Source organism: Rhinatrema bivittatum, chromosome 2 (genome assembly GCF_901001135.1).
Source record: "Rhinatrema bivittatum chromosome 2, aRhiBiv1.1, whole genome shotgun sequence".
In the NCBI taxonomy this organism is placed as follows: Eukaryota; Metazoa; Chordata; class Amphibia; order Gymnophiona; family Rhinatrematidae; genus Rhinatrema; species Rhinatrema bivittatum.
The window spans coordinates 336,237,273-336,259,816 of record NC_042616.1 but is presented as its reverse complement, the minus strand read 5'-3'; the positions used below and the strand labels follow the sequence as shown (position 1 = coordinate 336,259,816).

Below are 22,544 nucleotides of genomic sequence, written 5' to 3'. Positions count from 1 at the left end.
CAACAATATTTTCTGCCCTTGGCTCTGATGGAGTCTGCCAGGGCCAGTTCGGCCTGGTGGATGACGCAGAACAATCTGGAGAAGGGGATGCCTCTTGAGGTCCCGTAGCGGGTGGTGGTCACCACGGATGCTTCAGGGCTTAGGGACAGTTTGTCTGGGCAAGTCTGCTCAGAGCCTTTGGTCGACGTCTGAACAGACATGGTCCATCAATCGCCTGGAGACTAGAGCGGTGCTCCGATCTCTGGAGCAGTTTCTACCCTTGGTCCGCGATCGGATGGTGCGCGTTTTCTCGGGCAATTCGGCCACGGTGGCTTATATCAACTGCCAGGGGGGAACCAAGAGTCCCACGGTAGTGCAGGAGGCTCAGCTACTGTTTGAGTGGGCAGAGCTTCATCTCGAAGGAATTAACACCTCTCATGTTGCAGGAATCAATGTCCAGGAGGATTACCTCAGCCGGCAGCAGTTGGATCCGGGGGAATGGGAATTCTCTCAGAGAACCTGGGAGCTTCTCTGCGAATGGTGGGGAACCTTGCAGTTCGGTCTCATGACAATGAGTCTCAATACAAGACGCAAAGGTTCTTTAGCCACCAGGGCTTGATGCCCTCATATGTCTGTGGCTGGAGCCCTCCTGTACATCTTTCCTCCGTGGCTGCTGATAGCAAAGGTACTCAGGTGTGTAGAGGGCCATGCGGGGTCAGTGATTCTGGTGGCTCTGGAATGGCCTCGCCGTCCGTGGTTTGCGGATCTGGTGCGGCTGGCAGTGGATGAACCGCTATGCCTGACCCATTTACCGGATCTCCTGCGTCAGGGTCCTATATTTTTTGATCGGGAGGATCGCTTTTGTCTCACGGCCTGGCTTTTGAGAAGAGGCAATTGCGAGTGAGGGGGTAATTATCACGCTGCTCCAAGCGAGATGCCCTGCTAGCTCTTTAGCCTATTCCCGGGTATGGAAGGTGTTTGAGACCTGGTGTGGACAACAGGGATTGGACCCTCTTCAGGTGTCTGTGTCCCATATTTTGTCTTTTTTGCAGGTGGGTTTATCCAAAGGATTAGCCCATAGTTCCCTTCGGGTCCAGGTTTCCGCTTTGGGTAGTCTCAGAGGAAGAGTCCAGGGGAAGGCCTTGACATCCCATCCAGATGAGGTGCATCTTCTACGAGGAGTCAAACATCTCTGTCCACCTCTACGTCGCATTTGTCCGGAATGGAATCTTAATCTCATGCTACGGGTCCTTTGCGAGGAGCTGTTCGAGCCTCTGAATCGGGTATCTGAAGATCCTGACTCTTAAGACTGTCTTTTTGGTAGCTATCTGTTCGGCTAGAAGGATTTCAGAATTGCAGGTGCTTTCGTGCCGTGATCCATTTCTCCGGATATCGTCCGATACGGTGTCCTTGCGTATGGTACCTTCGTTTCTTCCTAAGGTGGTGTCTGCTTTTCCAATCAGTGGAGTTGCCCAGGTTTCCGGATTGGGCTCAGGATCCCTTGATGGAACGAGAACTTCACCTTTTGGATGTGAGACAGGTGGTATTACGTTAGTGACTTTCAAGTAACGCTTTTTGTCGTCCTGACCATTTGTTTGTCCTGTTCAGGGAAGCAAAAAAAAAGGGCGAAAAGGTGTCTAAGGCTTGTCTCGTTGGTTGAAAGACTATCTCTGCAGCTTATGTATCAAAAGGAAGAGCGGTTCCAGTGGGTCTTAGAGCACATTCGACGAGCTCAGGCGCCATCCTGGGCTGAGTGTCAGCTGGTATCTCCCCAAGAGATCTGTAGAGCTGCAGTGTTGTCTTCATTGCACATTTTTACCAAGCATTACCATTTGGATGTGCGGGCCCCAGAGGCAACCCCCTTTTGGAGAGAGTGTTCTTCGAGCGGGTCTTTCGGGTTCCCGCCCAGTGTAAGAGGGCTTTGGTACATCCCGCTTGTCTGGACTGATCTGGGTATGTTCAGGAAAGGAAAATTGGTTCTTACCTGCTAATTTTCGTTCCTGTAATACCACAGATCAGTCCAGAGGCCCGTCCTGAGGATCTCTACCGAAAGGCTGCTTGGTCTACTGCTGTATTTATTTGCAAAGCAGATTTGCCATTTTTTGGCTTCAATTTCTAGGTTTAGCGTTTTCTGCATGGTTTTGTAGTTGGTCAGGGGTATCCATGTTGGGAGCCTCGTTCGCTCTATTTTTCTTATCTTGGCTTGGGTATCGATTAATACTGAGGGACTGGCAGGTGGCACTCTCGTATATGTGGCAGTGCCCAAAGTTTTGTTCTCTACCTCCATCTGCTGGTAGGAATGAATAAATATGGGGCTGCCAGCTGTCGATGGCTGAAGCATCACTCAGCCTCGAGGATTGGTCGGAAGCCAAAGCCAACTTGTAGTTGCCACTCGAGCGCTGGCTGAAGCGCCGGACCTTGATTGTGATTCTGGTGTTGCCAGTGTGTCATCAGTTGGCATCCAAATACCCCTGTTGTTGGTGGAACTCAGCAGAACACAGCGGCCATGTGTCAGGATCCCTGGGAGCCAGAGACATTTAGTTGGTGCGGTGGTTGAAGTCTTGACATCAAGTGAGACTTGTCTCGTCACCGGGGGACACTGGAGCTGATTTGCAGGAGGTCCAGAAGTTACCTCATCACTCTAAGTCAGAATTTTGTTATCCAAACCTGCTGTTCTAATGCTAGACAGTCTTGTCTGCCTTGGTGACCATAGAACAGTGTTTTCTTCGTTGGTTACTATTATCCTGGATATACACTCTAAATTCCTTAATTAGGATCAACGATTAGTTTCCTGTGAAACAAACATTTCTAATTTGAAGGCTTCTATTTCCCATGTTAAAGATTTACAAGTTAAAACAAATTGTAGATTTAATCTCTGCCTCATGTCGGATTGAAAATATGGAAAATTTTGCTAAAAACAAACGTGTTTTAAATTTTCCACAAACTCCAACAGTATCACCTATTGAGATGTTCAAATTCTATATGAAAGTGTTGCAAATCTCTTAATCTGCTCTTACTTCTTATTTATCATCTAATTTTTACATCTTACAGATCTGTTTGTAATATTATTGAAGAACTCTGATCTCCTGCTCTGTCCCTCCTGATGCAGCCTGTGCAAAACACGGCCCATGTTGGGGGACCTACAATGTTTCTATTATAAACTGCTTAACTGCTCCAATATGCAAGATATGTCTGCCTGACAATTATATTGATGAATAAAAACCTCTACAGCTTCTTCAGAATGGCTTCTGTGCCTGTAGATGCTTTATCTTTCCTGACACACCCTTGCCTAACCTAAAACAAGACAATGGTTCTGCCAATTACACTGGTGTGGCCTACAGACCTCCAAACCAAACTGAAGACTTGGATCAAGATCTGATGAAAGACAGCCAAAGGTGGGAAAGAAGGAAGAAGTGTTAATCGCTGGCCATTTTAATCTGCATTCCTTCTGCGGAATCTGCAAAAGTAGAGAGATAGTGTATGCCCTTCAAGGGGCTCTGCTCAAACGAATGTTAATGGAACCCATGAGGGAAGGTGTGATACTCGATCTACTGCTCACTAATGGGGATAATGTCCCAAGTCCAGACAGGTGCCCACCTGAGCACCAGTGATCAGACAGTATGGTTTGATATCACAAATAAGATAGAGAGAAGTCACATAAAGACCCGAGTTTTGAATTTCAAAAGCAAGGACTTTGACAAAATGGGGATGTACCTGGAGGAAGAACTAAGGGACTGGGAGAAAATGGACGATGTGAAACAGTGGGCCAAATTAAAAAGAGCTATTACAAAGGTAACACTTCTATATGTTAGAAAAGTAAACAAATGTACAAGAAAAAAGAAACAGATTTGGTTCACAAAGGAAGATGCTGAAAAAATAAAGGCAAAAAGAACATCATTGAAAAGGTATAATGGATCCCAAAAAAATGAACACAGGGAAGAATATCTGGTGAAACTGAGGGAGACAAACAAAGAAATCGGGAAAGCAAAAGGTCAAATGAAAGAAAGGACTGCCAAAGCGGTGACAAATCATTTTTAAGATATATGAGAGAAAGAAGGAAGGCCCGAAGTGGAGTGGTATAGTGAAATTGAAAAATGACTACGAGCAAGGTGTAGAGAAAGACAAGGAAATGGCAGAAATATTAAATACTTCAGTTCTGTGTTCACTAAAGACGACTCTGGAGAAGGACGGTTGCTGGCTGATGAGATAAATGGGAATAGGATAGACAACTCCTTTTACAGAAGAGAATGTATGGAAGAGCTAGGAAAACGGTGGACAAGGCCATGGGGCCAGATGAGATACATCCCAGGACACTATGGTCTTTCAGAGATGTCCTGGCGGGTCCACTGAAAGACCTGTTCAATAAATCCCTGGAAATGGAAGTGATGCCACTTCACAGGAGTGGTAGCAGAGAGGAGGATGGAAATTACAGGCCGGTTACCCTCACCTTGGGGTTGGTTTGAGTCTATCTGGATAGCACTCAGAGTTCTCCCCAATGCACTGGAAATAGACATTAGTGTGATGGGAATCGAAATGGATTCCTTTCAGATCTCTGCATTGATGCCAAACCACCAGGTGCTGCCAGAGTCTCCAGAGTTGGTTGAATCTCAGTCTGAACAGACATTGATGATTCTGATATACCAATATTAGGCAGACTGATTTGCTGCCTCCTGGTTCCTTCTATTTATCTCGAAAATTTACAAAGCCAACATGGCATGGGGAACAGGCAGAGTAGTTGTATAATTTTGGGTTTCTTGGAATGTACTGGTGGCTGTACTATGAGCTCTTGGAAACTGTTGCATACCCCTAGAGTATCAAGAGTGACTAGCCCTCTCTGTAGGGTGCTTGGGAGGATGTATAGCCAGTATCTCCCTGTTGCTAGTACCACGCATTGATGGGGGGGGGTCAATGCTTCTTTGCCTTAACATGATGCCAAATGCCCCCAATACCAGTATCAATGAAGCAAAATCCATCAATTTCATTGGGAGGGAGGCGCTAGATGATTTGTCTCCTTGATCCCTATCAGTGTTCAGCTTTGATGAAGGCTGATACTTCTTTGATGTCAATGCACCACCAGCAATTGGTGCAGCTCTGGATATTTGCAACATCAATGCCATGAGTTAATCTTACTGAACCCTAAAACACTTCTCCATGAGCTCTAAACATTTCCAACGGCCTCTGGAAGTTGTCATATGAAACAGCTACAACCAGAGAAATTGTCCCCTCCAGACAAAATCACACAGATGCATGACTGGCATCTTGTGGCTACACTGGGGGCACTTGCTGAAGCAGTTGGCTTTCAATTTGTTACATCAACCAAAAAATAGCCACATCATAATCAAAAGAATTTACACACATACAGGCATATATACCAAATAAAGATAAACCCGTTTTTTTTCTCTTTGGCAAAGAAATATCGTATTTAATGTATAAAAATTTGTAGAAATACATTTTGGCCAATACTACAAGATCTCTGGGGCTAACAATATCAAATTAGTCTGCTCCTGTGGATCTGAATGGTACATTGTTAATAGCTTTAGATTTGTAGGTCATAATATTCTGAAGATCAGTCCATATGTTTAAAGCTTTTACAATGTAAATAATTAAAAACTAGGATCACCATAAAACAAAACACGTTTGCTCACCGTAAATGGTGTTCTGTTTGATAGTAGAATGAATTACCCATTACATGTAGGTGATGTCATCCTGTGGTACCAAACGGACTCCTCTTCTAGTTAATAGAACTTTGAACTCTACTGAGCATGTACGGGAGTTCCCATGCAGGCATTTGCCTTCTGTGCCTCCTCAGTCTATCATCACTAAATCTAGCTAGGCAGTTGACTTTCCAGGGAGGTAAGCAAGTATTCCATAGTTAATTCATCCTGCTATGTAAAATAATGTTTACAGTGAGTAAATATGCTTTTTCTGTTGATAGGCAGGCTGAATCCCAAGTTGAGGGTTGCAGCGGACCAATTACTGGTCAAGCAACCCGGACCCCTCTGTGGAGAGTAGACTACTGCGAAAACAGGTTACGCAAAACTGCTTGTCTAAAGTTGCTTTGAGCTCTTGAGAGGTTGCCCAGACAGATACAGGACATAAAAGTGTGAACCAATGAATCAATTGCAGCTTTGAAAATATCCGAGGGGTATTTCTATAAAACGAGCAATAGCAGAATCATAGTTCTGATTTGATAAGCTTTGACAGTCTGTGATTTGCATTGCTGCTACAGTGTAGCAGCTCTGAATGCATTCTACTATCCAGGTAGACAATGTACATGTGGTGACAGATTCCAAATCTGTTAGGGTCGTATGTGACAAATAATTGCAAAGCCTGGTGAAGTGGCTGAGGTCTTTTTATTCTAGGTGGTCTTTTATAGTTTAAGGTACAAAGGGTTCTTTCTCCTTCATGGATATATGGTCTTGGAAAAAAAATAGATAGTATGATGGATTGATAGATACAGAAAGCTGAGACAAGCTTTGGTAGAAATTTCAAGAGTTGGAAGGGCTACCCAATCATGGAAGAATTACATGTATGGCATATAGCGGACACAAGCTTGGAGCTCGCGGATGTTTTGGTTTGTTTTTTTTAGTTGAGGTCACAGAAAAGAAGAATGCTACTTTCCATATCAGGAAATTAAGAGAATCCGTTTGTAGTGGCCCAAAAGGCAGCTCCATGAGTTGAGAAAGGACAAGTGGAGGTTTTTGTGTTGGGAGCTTAAATGCAGCACAAGCCTTTCATAAATCTCAGTATCAATGGATGAGTAAAGATGAGTTTAGTGTACTTTTGAACAAGGTAAGTTGCTAAGATGCTGCGATGTACTTTTACCAACACTGAGGCAAGGCCTGAGTCAGAAAGGAGGAGCAAGTACATTAGCAAGGCTTGCAAGAAAAAGGGTCCAAGTTTTTTTTGTTGGCACCATTTGGAATATCCAGTACCATTTGAAGGTCTAGCCCTTTCTAGTGGATGGCTCTCTAACTGGAACCAAAATGTCTTCATCCACTATAAGCAAACAAAGATAAGCAGTTACTGAGTGTTAAACATCCAAAGTGACAGAGTGAGGTATGGAAGGGGTTGATGAAAGAGCGTACCTTCATCCCAAGTTAACCATGTAGGGTCTGTGTTGGGTCTGTGTCTAGATATGTAGGGGCATTGCTGGAAAGTTGTATGAGATATGCAAACCATGACTGTCTAGGCCACACTGGAGCTATAAGAATCAAGCAAGCATAGTATTACAGCAACTTTTGCACTGCCTTAGAAATGAATGTTAATAGTGGAAAAGCATCCATGAGACTTGTCTCTCAACTGATGAGAAAAGTATCCTGAGGCAGTCTGAGATCACTGGGTAGAATTTAGGAAAAATAATCTAGTTTTCTGTTCTGCTCCAATGCAAATAGGTCAATTGACAACCGATCCCCCGTTGGCTGTTGACTGTCGGAAAGACCACTCGTGCAGTACTTAGCTGAGGCAATATGCTAACATGTTGGGAGTTCTTGGAAGACAGGTGGCTTTTAAGACAGGCCAATGTCTGGTTGTGCACCCTCAAATCTTAAACGCTTCCTTAGAAACAGACTATGATAGAATACCTCTGTTCGCTAATATAAAACATAGCAACCTTGTAGGCTGTTTGAATTAAAATGCGCTTCCTTTGAAGGTGTGTGAACATTGATAGAACATATCTGATCATCCCTAATTCCAGCAGATTGATCTGATAGCAGTTCTCTTCATGAGATCCAGTGTGCTGGGATCATAATGATACCATGTGAGCAAACCCTCCTTTTGAGTAGGTGTCTGTTGCTAGCAAAACATGATGAGAAAGAGCAAGAAGTGCGCTGCTTCTTGAAAGCACACAGGGGTTTTAACATCAGTATAATTCTCACTTTGGAAACCTGGACTATGATTGATGATGACTGGCTCAGCTATTCCCATTGAGAGCAGAGTCCCCAGTGTAGATAATGAAAATAAAGGTGGGTCAGTGAGACCATGTGCAACGGTCACCAGCATATGACCTGATGCATTAAGAATTGCTCTGTCATGTGCTGAGAGGTCAGTAGTTTGTGTATGAGCAATATGGTGAACATTTGATCTGTTGCCAGAAACGCTCTCCTGCAGAAAGGCTATCCATGAGCTAATAGATTTCATTCTCTGAAAAGGTGGGTAGATCTGACTTTTTGAAATTGACCAGAAAAAAAAACAAACAACTTTGTAGAAGACGGACTGTCTTGTGTAGGGGAAAACAATACATTTTCTCGAGAGCTTGCTGTGATTAGCCAGTCATCCAGGTTCAGAAAAACCTGAATCCTTTGGCGATGCAGGTGTGCAGCTTACACAAGGCATTTGGTAAAAAAAAGAACAAACAAAAAAAAAAACCACCAAACAAAAAAAAACTTTCAGAGCTGACAAAGTCAAACTACTGGTAGTGGGAATAATCCACTTTTTAGTGTGAATATATGAGTAATGCATCCCTCCGATTGAGGGTATACATCTGTGCCTGCTTTTGGATATAAGGGAGAATCGTGCTGAGGGAATTCATCTTGAATTCCAAAGTAGATGTTTGCTCAAGAATGGCCCTAGAATGGGCCTCAATCGTCCTGATTTCTTGGTAATGAGGAAATATTGGGAATAGAAACCCTGTCTATGCTGGGATACAAAGAGTGGTTTTATCATTCATTAGTGAAGAAACAATTGCACTTTTTTGCGAAACTGCATCAAGACAGATATGGATCAAGATTCAAGTAGTGTTGAGGGGATGGTAGGCTGAAACATATGCAAACAATAACCAGACTCCATAATTTGGAAGACCTAGAGGTTCTTGGTTATCTGGCATCACACCTCTAAGAAGATTTGGATTCTATCAATCATCGGAATGGAGTTCAGCAGGATCAAAAATTGGGGCCAGATTTATGCCCTGCATAGTCTTAGGCTGACAGCACTTACACGTTGTCAGGGTCTGACTGGAAACAGTTACTGACATTGGGCTGGAAGACGCGGAAGGCGGTACTGCTGAAAAGGTCGGAATGGACGCCTGTGAAAACTTGACTGTTTAAGTGTAGAAGGTGGCTGGGGTCCTTCAAGAGGGTTTGACTACTAGATTCTATTCCTGAATGTCACCAAAACTGGTGTGATAATGTTTGTGGACCTCATCTTGGTGGCTGCTGCTCATCCTGAGCCATATCATATGCCAAGCTCATGTGCATGAAAATGGAATTAATAACGTACGCAGTCACCACTTACTCTCAGCGTGTCGCGTCCTCTATCCCCGTCCTCCCTTTTTCCCGTTTGTTCTTTCCTCGTGAAAATTCTAAATAACATCAAACACTTGACAACTGTTGTTTGGTGTAAAAAGGCCGCAGCTTTTATTGTTTAACAACATGTATAATACCTTCCTGGTATACCCGAGCCGATGAACTGCCCCTGACCGCCTGCCGTAACCAAGCCAGGCGTCATGTAGCCAGGATCCCCCGCCGCGTGACCTCACCCTGACGGGGGTCCCGCCCTTGGCGCTTTTCATCGCGCCCCGCCTTAGCGGCGCCTCCCATGGCGCTGACGGCTCACACTCAGTCTGGTAATGCCGCCGGCATCCCCTACTCACTCTTTGACCGGCCCGGGTAACCGCCTTCCCCTAAGCTGCGACATCCTCTGATCGTGTACTTTATATTGTCTTACCACTAATAAAACGCTAATTAACCTGAAGTAACCCTTAATAACCTCGATTTCCCTCTTGCTTCCCGCCTTCTTGTAGGGTGGGTGGGTGGGTTTCGCCTCGCGCTCTGGATGGAAAAGGGGCTGGGGCTGCCCCTTTCGACCCTTTAAGGGGTCGAGAACGTCATCGGTCGGCGCCACAAGCGCCTTCTGATGACGTCTTGCCCCTCTCCCCTCCTCCCCCTTTTCCTCTCACGGACCGCCATCCTTCGAGGGTGGCGCGCCCGTTATGGGGCGGGCTCGGGCCAGTAGGCCCGGGCCCTCCTATTAACGTACGCAGTCACCACTTACTCTCAGCGTGTCGCGTCCTCTATCCCCGTCCTCCCTTTTTCCCGTTTGTTCTTTCCTCGTGAAAATTCTAAATAACATCAAACACTTGACAACTGTTGTTTGGTGTAAAAAGGCCGCAGCTTTTATTGTTTAACAACATGTATAATACCTTCCTGGTATACCCGAGCCGATGAACTGCCCCTGACCGCCTGCCGTAACCAAGCCAGGCGTCATGTAGCCAGGATCCCCCGCCGCGTGACCTCACCCTGACGGGGGTCCCGCCCTTGGCGCTTTTCATCGCGCCCCGCCTTAGCGGCGCCTCCCATGGCGCTGACGGCTCACACTCAGTCTGGTAATGCCGCCGGCATCCCCTACTCACTCTTTGACCGGCCCAGGTAACCGCCAAGACGCGAGGTAGGTAACCCCTTGCCTCGCGTCCCCCCACTAACCTAACTAGCTGCGGCCTTTTTCTTCCTTGTATGACCTTCTTCGATTGCGTCCTGTAACATATTATTGAATATATCATACCCGATGTCCGACAGGTGTATCCCGTCGTCCCTGAACAGTCCTGGACACTTGTCTTCTGCCCACTGGTGTCTTATCTGCTGAGTCCCGCTTTTGCCTGCCCATTTCTCCAACTGTCTGTTCACTTTCTTTCTCCCTCTGTTCCATAACTTGGATTCTGTCCACTTGGGCCTCGGTATGATCTCTGACCAAATCACTGCTGCCTTTGGGTATAACCCTGCTATTATTTTTAAGTCGTCTTTTACTGCTTGGATTAGTCTTTTGCAATTCAATGAATTCAAATCATTGCCCCCCAGATGTACTATGATCACTTCTGGAGCCGCCTTGGATTCCCTTAGGCGCCGTAATAGGGGCAATAATTGTTTCCATTGCATGCCGGGTTTTCCTATCCATGTAACGCTCCACCCCTGTGGGACCAGGCCTAGGTGTTGTCCATAAGGTCGCTCCCTCGCTCTCTTGGCCGCCCATCTTATGTATGAGTGGCCAATGATCCAAGCTGTCCGCTGCGCCCTCTGTTGCTCTGGAAGATAGAATTAACAGGTTGATTAGTACAATTAAGAGCTACCCTGTCCAGCCGCACATATGTGTCGACTGCGTTTGATCTCCATCTCCCGATCTTTTTTATCGTGTCCTTGTCCAATCCCGCCTGCGCTGCACTTGTAGCTGCTCCTATTCGGAACGAGTGCGAGCTGAATTTTTTAATGTCCCATTTTAATTTGTTTGCCGCTGTTTTCAGTACGGCTATCAGCTGAAATTTTGTTAGCGGGGATCCGTCTTGATGTATCAGCAGGTGTTTCCTACCCACTGGGCGTGTATCTAAGTATTCTCTGGCATTCGCGATTGGGCAGGTGTTACAACCCACGACTGGCTTGAGTGTTAAGGTGGAGCCTTTTTCTTGCTGGTCGGTCTTGGATCTGATTATAGTTATCCGGAGTATCTCCGCTGTACATAGCACGTTTTTTATCAGTAGTCCGTTCTCGCCATCGTCTTTTTTATTACGGGCCACTAGTTCGCTGACTCGAAAGGCTCCGTAGAATGCCAGCGAGAAGGCGAGCCTGAATAGCTTGGTCTCGAATGCCGATTTGCAGATTGTTTCTAGTGCTGCCCATAACGCTTTCAGCCTGTGGTGCGTAATGGGATGCCTGTCATCCCTTTTTGGGCCTATTTTCTTTGCCCAACCTGCGAGCAACTTCTTCACTAAGAATGATTTTGTTGGGTCGCCCCATCCGAATGCTTTAAGGAAGAATGCTGCGCCCGCGAGGCGCTTGACCACGGCATTCCTGGACATTCCGCTTTCCTTTGCTGTAACGATGAATTTGATCAATAGCTCCTCGCTGACGGGTCCCTGTGACCATCCGATCGTTCCGAGAAAACTGGCGACTTCGTCGAAACTGCGTCGGTATGATGTCCATGTTGCCGGGGCAACGGATCTCTGGAGTAAGTCTCTTGTTATTGAAGACCAATTTGCCATAATCGATGTGGCATTGTTGTTGCTGTCTCGTCTGCCGTCGGTACCTGTTTGCGAAATAGATGCCATTTAGCGCGCGACAATGCATCGGCCGCGCCATTTAGCGCCCCCGGGACGTGTCTAGCCCTTAAGGTTATGTTATTTCGCAGCGCCTCCAGCACTATTTCTCTTAGTAAATTGACTACTCTCTGGCATTTTGCTGATTGCGCATTCAGCACGTGGACGACTGCCTGGTTGTCGCACCAGAAGATTATGTGTCGGTTCCTGAGTTTGTCGCTCCATAGTACCAACGTGACCCATATTGGAAATAGTTCTAAGAAGGTGATATTTTTTGTCAATCCCTTCTCTTTCCATTCTTCTGGCCAAGGTTCGGCGCACCACGCTCCTTGACATAAGGCGCCAAATCCCCACGTGCCTGATGCATCCGTTTGTATGTTCAAATCCTGGTTGGATAAGGGGGGGTCCTGGATAACTGCAATGCCGTTGAAATTGACTAGGAAGTCATTCCATATCCTAAAGTCCTCCCGAATTTCTTTCGACACGCGTAGGTAATGATGTGGCTTCTTTAACCCGACCGTTGCGGTTGCCAACCTTCTCATGAATGCTCTGCCCATGGGTATCACTCTGCACGCGAAATTGAGGGTTCCTAAGATGCTTTGTGCCACTTGTAGCGTAATTTTCTTTGCGGCTCCCGTTTTTTGCATCATGTTGCGCAGTTTGTCTACTTTTTCTTCCGGTAATCTTGCTGTCATTCGCACGGAATCCAGCTCAATTCCCAAGAACGCTATTGTTGTTACTGGACCTTCCGTCTTGTTGCTGGCTAGCGGTACGCCCAATTCGGCTGCTACTGTCTGGAAGTCGGCGAGTAGACTGCCGCATGCGTCGGAATCTTTGGGTCCCACGAATAGAAAGTCATCTAGGTAATGTATAATATTGTTTGATTCTGCTTTCTTAGCTACCACCCAATGCAGGAAGGAGCTGAAAAGCTCGAAATACGCACATGAGATGGAACATCCCATGGGCATGCATTTGTCGAAGAAGTATTGGCTGTTAAATGTGAACCCCAGTAGGGGGAAGCTATCTGGGTGAACTGGGAGCAACCTGAAAGCGGATTCTATGTCCGCTTTTGCCATCAGTGCCCCTCTTCCGCATGACCGAAGCAGTGCCAATGCGGTATCGAAAGATGCGTATTGCACTGAACAATCCTCTTGCAGCAGGTGGTCGTTTACGGATTTGCCTGGCGGGGATGACAAATTTAGTATGAGTCGGAACTTTCCTTTCTCCTTTTTTGGGATCACCGCTAGTGGTGATATGTACATTGATTGGAATGGCTGTTGCGCAAATGGGCCTGCTATCCTTCCTAATTCTAATTCTGTTTGCAGCTTCTGACGGACGATATCCTCATGTTTCATTGCCGAGGGAGAGTTGCTGATTGGTGCTCCTTGGATTTGTCCCTGAAATGGGATGACGAACCCATCTTTGAACCCATTCCAAATCTTGTTTGCTTTCTCCTTGTTCGGGTAAAGTTCGAGCCATAATTTCAGAGCTCTGAACTGTATTGGTGACGGTGCTTTTTCGAATTGTCTCGTCTCATGGATTAACCTTACTCCCTGTCAATACCTTTTTGTTACATTTTGACATTGGGTGCGGTGCTGCGCATATGGTGCAAACATGTTTAAATTTGCAGTCTTGAAATGTACATGTGGCTTTGTTGTATCGCCAACAGCTGTTGTCATGGGCCGATATCTGTTTTGACGAGTATCTGAAAGGAGATGACCTTCGAGTATTCCTGACTTTCATCCCTGTCTCCGCGGTTTTGCAAGTCATGTGTTGAATCCATAGGCTGACGTCCTGCGTTCCCCAGGTCATATGACGGTTCTCTTCCATTTTGTCTCGGAACTGTTCGTCATAATTAAGCCATGACCAGCCTCCGTGTTGTTGATACGATCTCATGATGTTGACTGCATAGGCCAACATCGGTCCGTATTGTGATTGGTCCTTCCTCCCGATCACACTGGCCATGTATAGGAAGGCTGTTATCCAATTCACTATGGTCTTCGGTATTTTTCTCTCCCTCTCTTTGTAGTGCTTTCCGTCTGCGGACTTCTTTCTCCCTTCATTTTTTCGTCTTCCGAGTAGTATGGTAAAGATGTCGATGTATTTTTTCTTTTGAATTTTCTTTCTTAATCGCTTGGGTACTTCTTCCCAAAGCTCCGACAAGGTAGTGAGTGCTGGTGGGCCTCTTGACTCCTTTTCGCCATCCCTCTTGCGTCCTTGTTGGTCGCTGTCGGAGTCTGAGGATGAACTTGAGGAGCTATAGGAGCTGCTGGAGCTGGTGCTCTCTCTGCGCTTGCGCTTTGTTTTTCGTTTCTTTTTCCCCGTCCCTGAACTATCGTTCATCCCCGTGTGCCCTAAACTATACTGTGGTATACCGATCGCCAAGTCAGCGTCTTTTTCCGAGCACTCACCCGCCACGCGACGATCTCGTGTTGTTTGGTGTGCTGCATAACTTGTCGATGGCTGTTCCTCCACTTCGAGTTCATCACCCGGCTGCCCTCTTTGTTCTCCTGCTGAGGTTGTTCCTTCTTTCGTGACTTGCCTTGTTGCTGAGATAGGCCTGTCTGGCTCTCTTCTTGTTGTCCCGTTTTCCTCTTGACTTATTCCTCTGCTATTGTTGACTGCTGGTTGCATGTGTCGTGGCGAATGCCATGATCCTACCTCACCGTCTAGTCTCCGGGCAGGTCTCGAAGAGGATTCGATCCATTCCCCATCTGCTGGGTGATAATGGTAGTCGTACTGCCTTCGTTGAAGCCAACCCTCCTGGGGTCTCCTGTTCGTGTTCCCGTAGGGGTACTCTCTTGGCTCTTCCCGTCTGCCGCGCCGTTCTCCGACAACCCAGTTTTGATTTTCCCTCGGGTGCCAACCTGATCTGTCTTGACGATGCCCGGGATCGCCGGCTTGATGTTCGAACTCGAAGCTGTTTCTCGTATGGAAATCTCTGTCCTGGTAACTCGCGTATCCCGAAGCGTTCCGCCAAGCTTCTTCGCCCCAATTGTGGTACTGCGGCGAGTGTTCTCTGGTCCTCTGCGATCTCGTCGGGGGTTCGCTCGCCCTGTTCCGCTCTTCGCTGGAGACCTCTCTTGCTTCGCCCGGCGCTGTCTCAGCGTCCTTGCTAACTCCTGGCGCTTCTGCTGTCTCTATTTCCTCCTGCTCGACGGTTTCGTTGACTATCACCCTGGAGCCGGCCTTACGGGCTACCCCGCGCTCTCCTCTAGTCCTCTTCCTGCCGCGAGGTCTGTGTGGCGTTGGTGGTTCCAGGTTCGTTCTTCCTGTCTTGTTGCCTTCCGCCAAGGCCTTGGACCTTGTAATTCTCTGGGTTTGGCCCGCCTTCTTGGCCATCTTTGTCACTCGCGATGCTTTGCGAGCTGGCATGCTGTTTCTATGGAAAGACTATAAGGAGGCACAGACTGATTAGTATGGGGTTGACACTTTTTCTTTATGAACGACACTCTGAACGCCCGCTCCCGGGCGTTTACTTTTATTCACCAAACAAAACAACGAAAGGAAAATTAAAATTTTTACAGGGTTATTATTGTGCTCCGTTGGTATCCTCGCACACTGCTTTCGTTGCGGCACCTGAAATGCAATAGGGTAAAATACTTCTGGGCTGTGAGATGCAGCTCTCCGCGCCCGACATGCCACAAATCGACAAAACATATTCAGGTTTGAACTTATTTCGTTTCGTGAGGGCTGTAAAGTGACTTGCCCCTGTCACGAGGAATGACAATATGGCTTGAAACATGGTCTCCTGGTTCATAGACCCCCCGCTCTAATCGTTGGGCAAATTCTTCCTCCCCTTAATCCCTACGATCAATCAACAATCAACACTGATACACCTGCGCTTTGCGTTCGCTGACTAGGTGCATGCGGAGGGGCGAAAAAGGAGAGCGCGACGTCGAGGACCGACGCCACCGCAGGCAGACGGTCCCAACCCATGAATCAGCCGGACTTCCTCTCGTGATCCTACTTGGCTGCTCTGTTCGAAGAAATTTTTTTTTTTTTTTTTTAAAGGCACAGGGTGGGAGGGGGGGGGGGTACCAATCCCTTGCAGCCTTCACCATCCCGGGCAGCCATCCCGCTCTAGCTGGGTGGGACATCGCAAGAGCACCCCACCCGGCCCCCCTTTTTTTTTTTTTTGCGACCCGCTCGACCCCTCTCCGACATAGCCTCGGAGCCCGTGGTGACCTGCCCTCCGGAACGCCTCTTACCCAGCCTCCAACCCACGTGGCGCGCCGCGCGGGGGGGGGGGGGGGGGGTGGTCGGATACTCCCTGGGAAGCAAGTGAGCGGTGTGCCGGGGCGCGAACGTGCGGCCTATCCGCAACCAGGAACGTACTAACTTCCGCCCCGCACGTGGAGTCTTGTCGCCGCCGATGTGTTGTCACCAGCGCTTGCGGCGGCGGCGGCCTAGCAAGGTACGGGCCGTTGGGTGAGGCGCCGGGCCAGCGTACGCGCGGCGGCAGCCGGGGGGGGGGGGGGGGGGGGGGGGGCCTCTCCGCAACCAGGAACGTGCTAAATTCTGCCCCGCACGTGGAGTCTTATCGCCGCCGATGTGTTGTCACCGGCGCTTACGGCGGCGGCGGCCTAGCAAGGTACGGGCCGTTGGGTGGGCCGCGGGCCAGCGTACGTGCGGCGGCGACCGGGGGGGGGGGGGAGGGTGGGCGAGGGGGGCAAGGATGGAAAGCTAAATCAGCAGCGTACGGAGTGCATTATTTTACTTACTCCCGGTCTGCTCCTCTGCCTGCTCGCTCTTTGTTCGCCTCCCGGGCTGGTACTCGTTTCCGCCTCGTGCCGACCCGCTGCTCACGGCCGCTCGTTTCGCCTCGCGCTCTGGATGGAAAAGGGGCTGGGGCTGCCCCTTTCGACCCTTTAAGGGGTCGAGAACGTCATCGGTCGGCGCCACAAGCGCCTTCTGATGACGTCTTGCCCCTCTCCCCTCCTCCCCCTTTTCCTCTCACGGACCGCCATCCTTCGAGGGTGGCGCGCCCGTTATGGGGCGGGCTCGGGCCAGTAGGCCCGGGCCCTCCTATAAACAGAGAAAGTGACGAATGCACTTATCTTTATGTACTGAAATTATTATGATTATATTTTTTGGTTTTTTTTTCTGTGTTGTAATCCACTTAGCCCACTTGTGTTATAAGCAGGATAAAAATATTTTTAAATAAAATAAAAGCAGCTGTGAGTAATAAGACGTACGAGGAGAGATTGAAGAATCTAAATATGTACACCCTGGAGGAAAGGAGGAGCAGAGGTGATATGATACAGACTTTCAGATACTTGAAAGGTTTTAATGATCCAAAGGCAACGACAAACCTTTACCATAAGAAAAAAATCAGCAGAACCAGGGGTCACGATTTGAAGCTCCAGGGAGGAAGATTCAGAACCAATGTCAGGAAGTATTTCTTCACGGAGAGGGTGGTGGATGCCTGGAATGCCCTTCCGGAGGAAGTGGTGAAGACCAGAACTGTGAAGGACTTCAAAGGGGCGTGGGATAAACACTGTGGATCCATAAAGTCAAGAGGCCGCCAATGAAGAGTAGGTGACTCGCCAGAATAATGGCTACTGTCTGGAGACAATACCCTTATTCAATAAACATACACATGGTTACTGTGACTCCAACATCACTCTAAGCTTCAACAGCAAGAGGAAATGTGGAAAAAAGGATTTGCACTCACAAAGACGGGAGTAGCTGGCTTGTTACGGCGGTTACTACCCCAAACCAAATGTACCTGATACTTCACTCTCGACGCATATCCAGCATGGCTCTCTGCTTCAACGGCATGGGAGAAAGACTGATACATCACGAATTTCTAGCATAGCTCTCTACTTCAACGGCAGGGGAAAAGAAAAACTGATACTTCACGCATATCCAGCATAACTTCAACGGCAGGGGAGAAGAAAAAGGGATTCACACTCACAAAGCGGGGAGTAGCTGGCTTGTTACGGCGGTTACTACCCCAAACCAAATGTGCCTGATACTTCACTTTCGATGCATATCCAGCATAGCTCTCTGCTTCAACGGCAGGGGAGAAGAAAAAACTGATACTTCACGCATATCCAGCATAGCTCCCTGCTTCAACGGCAGGGGAGAAGATAAACAACCAATAAGGGCTGTATAACATAATCTGGGTAAAAACAAATAGGCATGGGTGTGGCTTGCTTATTGCGGCGGTTACTACCCCTACTACCTCTAACTAATCGGGCTGGATGTTTCGCTTGGATGCAGCTCCATCACCGCTCTCTACGTTGATGGTGGGGGTGGAAGGGAAATGGAACCAAGAGCTAAGAGAAATAGATAAGTATGAGAGAAAAGGTGAGTGAAGCTTGCTGGGCAGACTGGATGGGCCATTTGGTCTTCTTCTGCCGTCATTTCTATGTTTCTATGAATACAGTCATGAGGATATTGCACTATAACAGGGGTTCTCAACCCAGTCCTTGTGACATACCTTGCCAGTCAGGTTTTCAGGATATACAAAATGAATATGTACGACATATTTGCGTACAACAGAGGTGTATGCAAATCTATCATGCATATTCATTAAGGATTTCCTGAAAACTTGACTGGCAAGGTATGTCACAAGGACTGTGTTGAGAGCCCCTGCCATAAAGAACTGGTGCGTAAAGATGTGGGCACTAAGCCTTCAGCTTTGGAAGATTTTCTTGGTAAAAACTATCAGCCTTTTTCAGGACAGACTTGGCAGTCAGATCTCTGACTCCAGAGATGTTTAGACTCTGTATTTGAGATTGGCTTTCTAGCTATAGGAACACCAAAGATAGGTATTTCCCACATTATTTTCCTCCACCAGTTTAGAGTGTTGTGGATTGGGAGAGCTGCTGCGTCTGACAGGGTGTCCAATATCTGGAGAGACCCAAAGACATCTAAGCCAGTAACTTCGACACCAAGACTTGTCCCCACCTTTTCCATGAATTCTGAATATGCCATGTGTTCTTGTGGCAAAGCATAGTGGCATACCTGAAAATGGATTAGAAAGTATATCTGTAGAACCATCTTGTAAATGTGAGGGTTTACTAACCCAGGTCCCCAAGGACAAGCAGAGTGAACTGGGGTTGTACTGGTTGCCTCGGAGGGGAAAAGAAAAACTCTAGTTAACAGACTCCACTGCCATCGAGGGGGAAGATGAAGAATCACATAAGGAGGCTTGTGATGATGTGTTCACCCCAGTGGGTAACACTGGGACTCCAGTCTGAGGTACCTCTGCAGCAGTGCTGGCAAATAGCCACTGGATTATTTCCTCTGTCTCCAGATAGAGAAGTAAAGAAATTTCTCACTAGACATGCAATCTGTAGAACGACTCACTGGTTGTCTGACCTGGTGTAAGTGTAACATCCTCTTCAAGGACAAAGATATGTTGTCACACCTTAATAGGAGATTTCTTTTTTTGGTGAAGGCAAGCAAAAGTATGAAGCATACCAGAGCTTTAGTCTAATGAAGCGCAGAGCAAGCATACTTTTGTCAAAGGAGGCAAAGTGATTGGCTTCGAATGGCAAGCACAATATTTTGCACTGCGCACTGGCCCACTTTTAGCACACTTCCCTGCACACTTTGAAGATTCCTCTGTGTCGGAGGGCACTGGTGCACCATGTGTTGTGCCCTGCGCAGATGGTGCAGATGTTGATTTATGTTTCTTTGATGCAGGAAGCTCATATTCCTATACCCCTTGGCTTCAATTTTGGCTGAATGGGGGGGGGGGGGGCACATCCATGAGGAGCTCCTGTTCAACTTATGTCTTGGCAAGGTAAATGATGCTGCACTGCGGAAGGTGGATCTACTGCAGCTTCTGTGCCCTGGAGAGTTGAGAACACAGGACATCTGCCAACAGGCAGAACAGTTTGCCTGGGCATGGCATGGAGCAAAGCTAGGATAACCTTTGGTAAGTGACATCACTTTATTACAGATGCAGTTCTTGAATCCATTCACTGTAGCTTTTCTTGCCAGTCATTTTGAGGCAGCAAAAGTCTGTTTTTGTAGCACCAAAAAGGGCTGATGTGGATGCTGCAATGCAGCAAGACAACTAAAAGCAGAAAAAGCTGATAAAAAAATGAAAGAAAACAATTCTGAAAAAATATCTGGGTACAAGTCCATGCTGTGCTCAGACAATTAATGACTGAGAATGCTTACAAGGTAATGCCCCCATGGGAAATTCTGCACATGCTCAATAGAGCTCAAATTTCTACTAGCTAGGAACAAGTACATTTGGAGGTTCTGGATATCACCTATAATAGCCAATTCAGCCTGCTTATCGACGGAAAAACACACAATAATGTTATGTAGCAATGCACTAGTTAAAATTTTGTGTGTATTAACTGCACATTTTACAGTATTCTCCAGTACAAACGTTGAGTCATTGCACTCCATGACCTCCATTTTATTGTGAATATTTTTAGACAGGAAAATACAAAACTAAATTCCATTCCTACAATATATTATTTTAAATACATATCACAGCTACAAGTAAGCAGTGTGGCAAAGTGAACACTAAAAAAGATTACTTACTTTTCATGTACTAGAAACAGCACAAACATAGCAAATGACTGATAAAGCATGTCTAAACTACTTTTCAACTCTGCCTTTTAAGTATATACAAATATCTTGCAAATTTACCTCTATAAGTTCATCTCTTTGGTGAATACCCTCCTTAAGTTCATCCAATTTATGCTGTAAAACAGTGCATGTGTGCTTCTGCCTTTCCAATTCCTGTATCAAATAAAGTATCATTTTATCCCCTTTTGGAACAATATATGTTTTTAAATTCAATGTGCAAAACAAAGTGATATGTTAAGCTGGGATACAAAAATATGTATTGGGATTGCAAATCATTTTTAGAACATCCATATTAGGGATAGCAATAGATTTTCCATACAATACAACAAACAAAATCATTCAATCTAAAAATATATCCCAAAGGTAGATAACTACAAAATATCACTAAGCAGCACATACTTATACTACATTTACTATAAAATAAAAGCAGCAATGGACTAGCTGAATGTATCTAGAAATAGCAGAGTTGCTTACCTGTAACAGGTGTTTTCCCAGGACAGCAGGATGTAGTCCTTACATGCGGGTGACGTCACTGGACAGAGCCCTATCACTGAAAACTTTTCTGTCAAAGTTTCTAGAACTTTTGACTGGCACACTGAGCATGCCAAGATCCCTGCAGCCTCCCTTCAGTCTCGTTTGTAGCAAAAGGTGCGAGCGAAAAATAAAATAAAACGTTTCGTACCCAACTCCAAGGGGTGGCGGGTGGGTTTCGTGAGGACTACATCCTGCTGTCCTGGAAGAACACCTGTTACAGGTAAGCAACTCTGCTTTCTCCCAGGACAAGCAGGATGGTAGCCCTCACATGTGGGTGATTCACAAGCTACAGGCTGACTCATATTTGTTTAGACCAACAGAGTACAACTTGTACAACAGGCACAACAACTGGTGTACTGTTGGGGAAAAATGAGGCAGCCTGAAAATCACAGCAAATGGTTGTGGAAGGAGTTGGGATTATACTGGAAATAAGTTCTTCAAGACAGACTGGCCAGAGTCTTGACGTCCTTCCTTGTCTAGGCAGTAATGTGCTGCAAATGGGTGAAAAGAGCTCCATGTTGCAGCTTTGCAGATCTCAGCAATCTGTACTGAACGGTAGTGCGCTACTGAGGTTGCCATGGCTCTTACTGAGTGCGCCTTCACTTGTCCCTGAAGAGGAAGGCCTGCTTTTTCATAATAGAATTCGATACAGTCTGCTAGCCAGTTGGAGAGAGTTTGTTTGCCCACTGCGACTCAGTTTGTTTTTGTCAAAAGAAACAAAGAGTTGGGTGGATTTCCTAGGGACTGCAGTGCGATCTAGGTAAAATTCAAGTGCACGTTTACAATCCAAGGTGTGTAAAAAACTCTCGCCCTGGTGAGAGTGAGGCCTTGGGAAAAAGATGGGCAAGACTATAGACTGATTCAAGTGGAAGTTCGTTAGCACCTTGGGAAGGAATTTAGGGTGAGTACTTAGGACCTCTCGGTCATGTAGGAACCTGGTATAGGGTGAGTATGTGACAAGTGCTTGTAACTCACAAACTCTTCGTGCAGATGTAATGGCTACTAGGAAGAGAACTTTCCATGTAAGAAATTTAACCGCATGAGCCTAGTACGTACTACATTTAGGTCCCATTCAGTGACTGGTGGCCGTAGAAGGGGCTTAAGTTGTAGTAGGCCCCTCATAAACCTACTGACTAGGGTTTGTGCCGTTACCGGGGCATCCCCGACTCCTTGTGTTACGCTGAGATGGCACTCAGGTGTACCCCTCACCGAAGAAGTCTGGAGACCAGAGTCTGAACAGTGCCAGAGATAGTCTAATAGAGATGACGTGGGACAGGAAAAGGGGTCGATACCTTTTTTTTTTTTTTTCAAAGCATTTTATTGGGTGACAGTAAAATATAACAATAACAACAAACAAAACATATCAACATGCCTCCCAAATGTTTTCTATTTATAACCGTCCCCAAATCCCCCCTCCCCCCCCTGTAGAGAATCTCACGTTAGCATA

General features: G+C 46.7%; 1 protein-coding gene across 14 annotated transcripts in view; it reads right to left on the bottom strand.

The window, feature by feature from the left end:
* The window catches only part of LRRFIP2 (LRR binding FLII interacting protein 2), a 360,344-nt gene that overhangs the window by 72,694 nt on the left and 265,106 nt on the right, over positions 1-22,544 (bottom strand). For all 14 annotated transcript variants that reach the window (XM_029589814.1, XM_029589817.1, XM_029589816.1 and 11 more), the window contains one exon: positions 20,624-20,716. In XM_029589814.1, the coding sequence (XP_029445674.1) occupies positions 20,624-20,716 (93 nt within the window). The remainder of the gene's footprint in view (positions 1-20,623; positions 20,717-22,544) is intronic.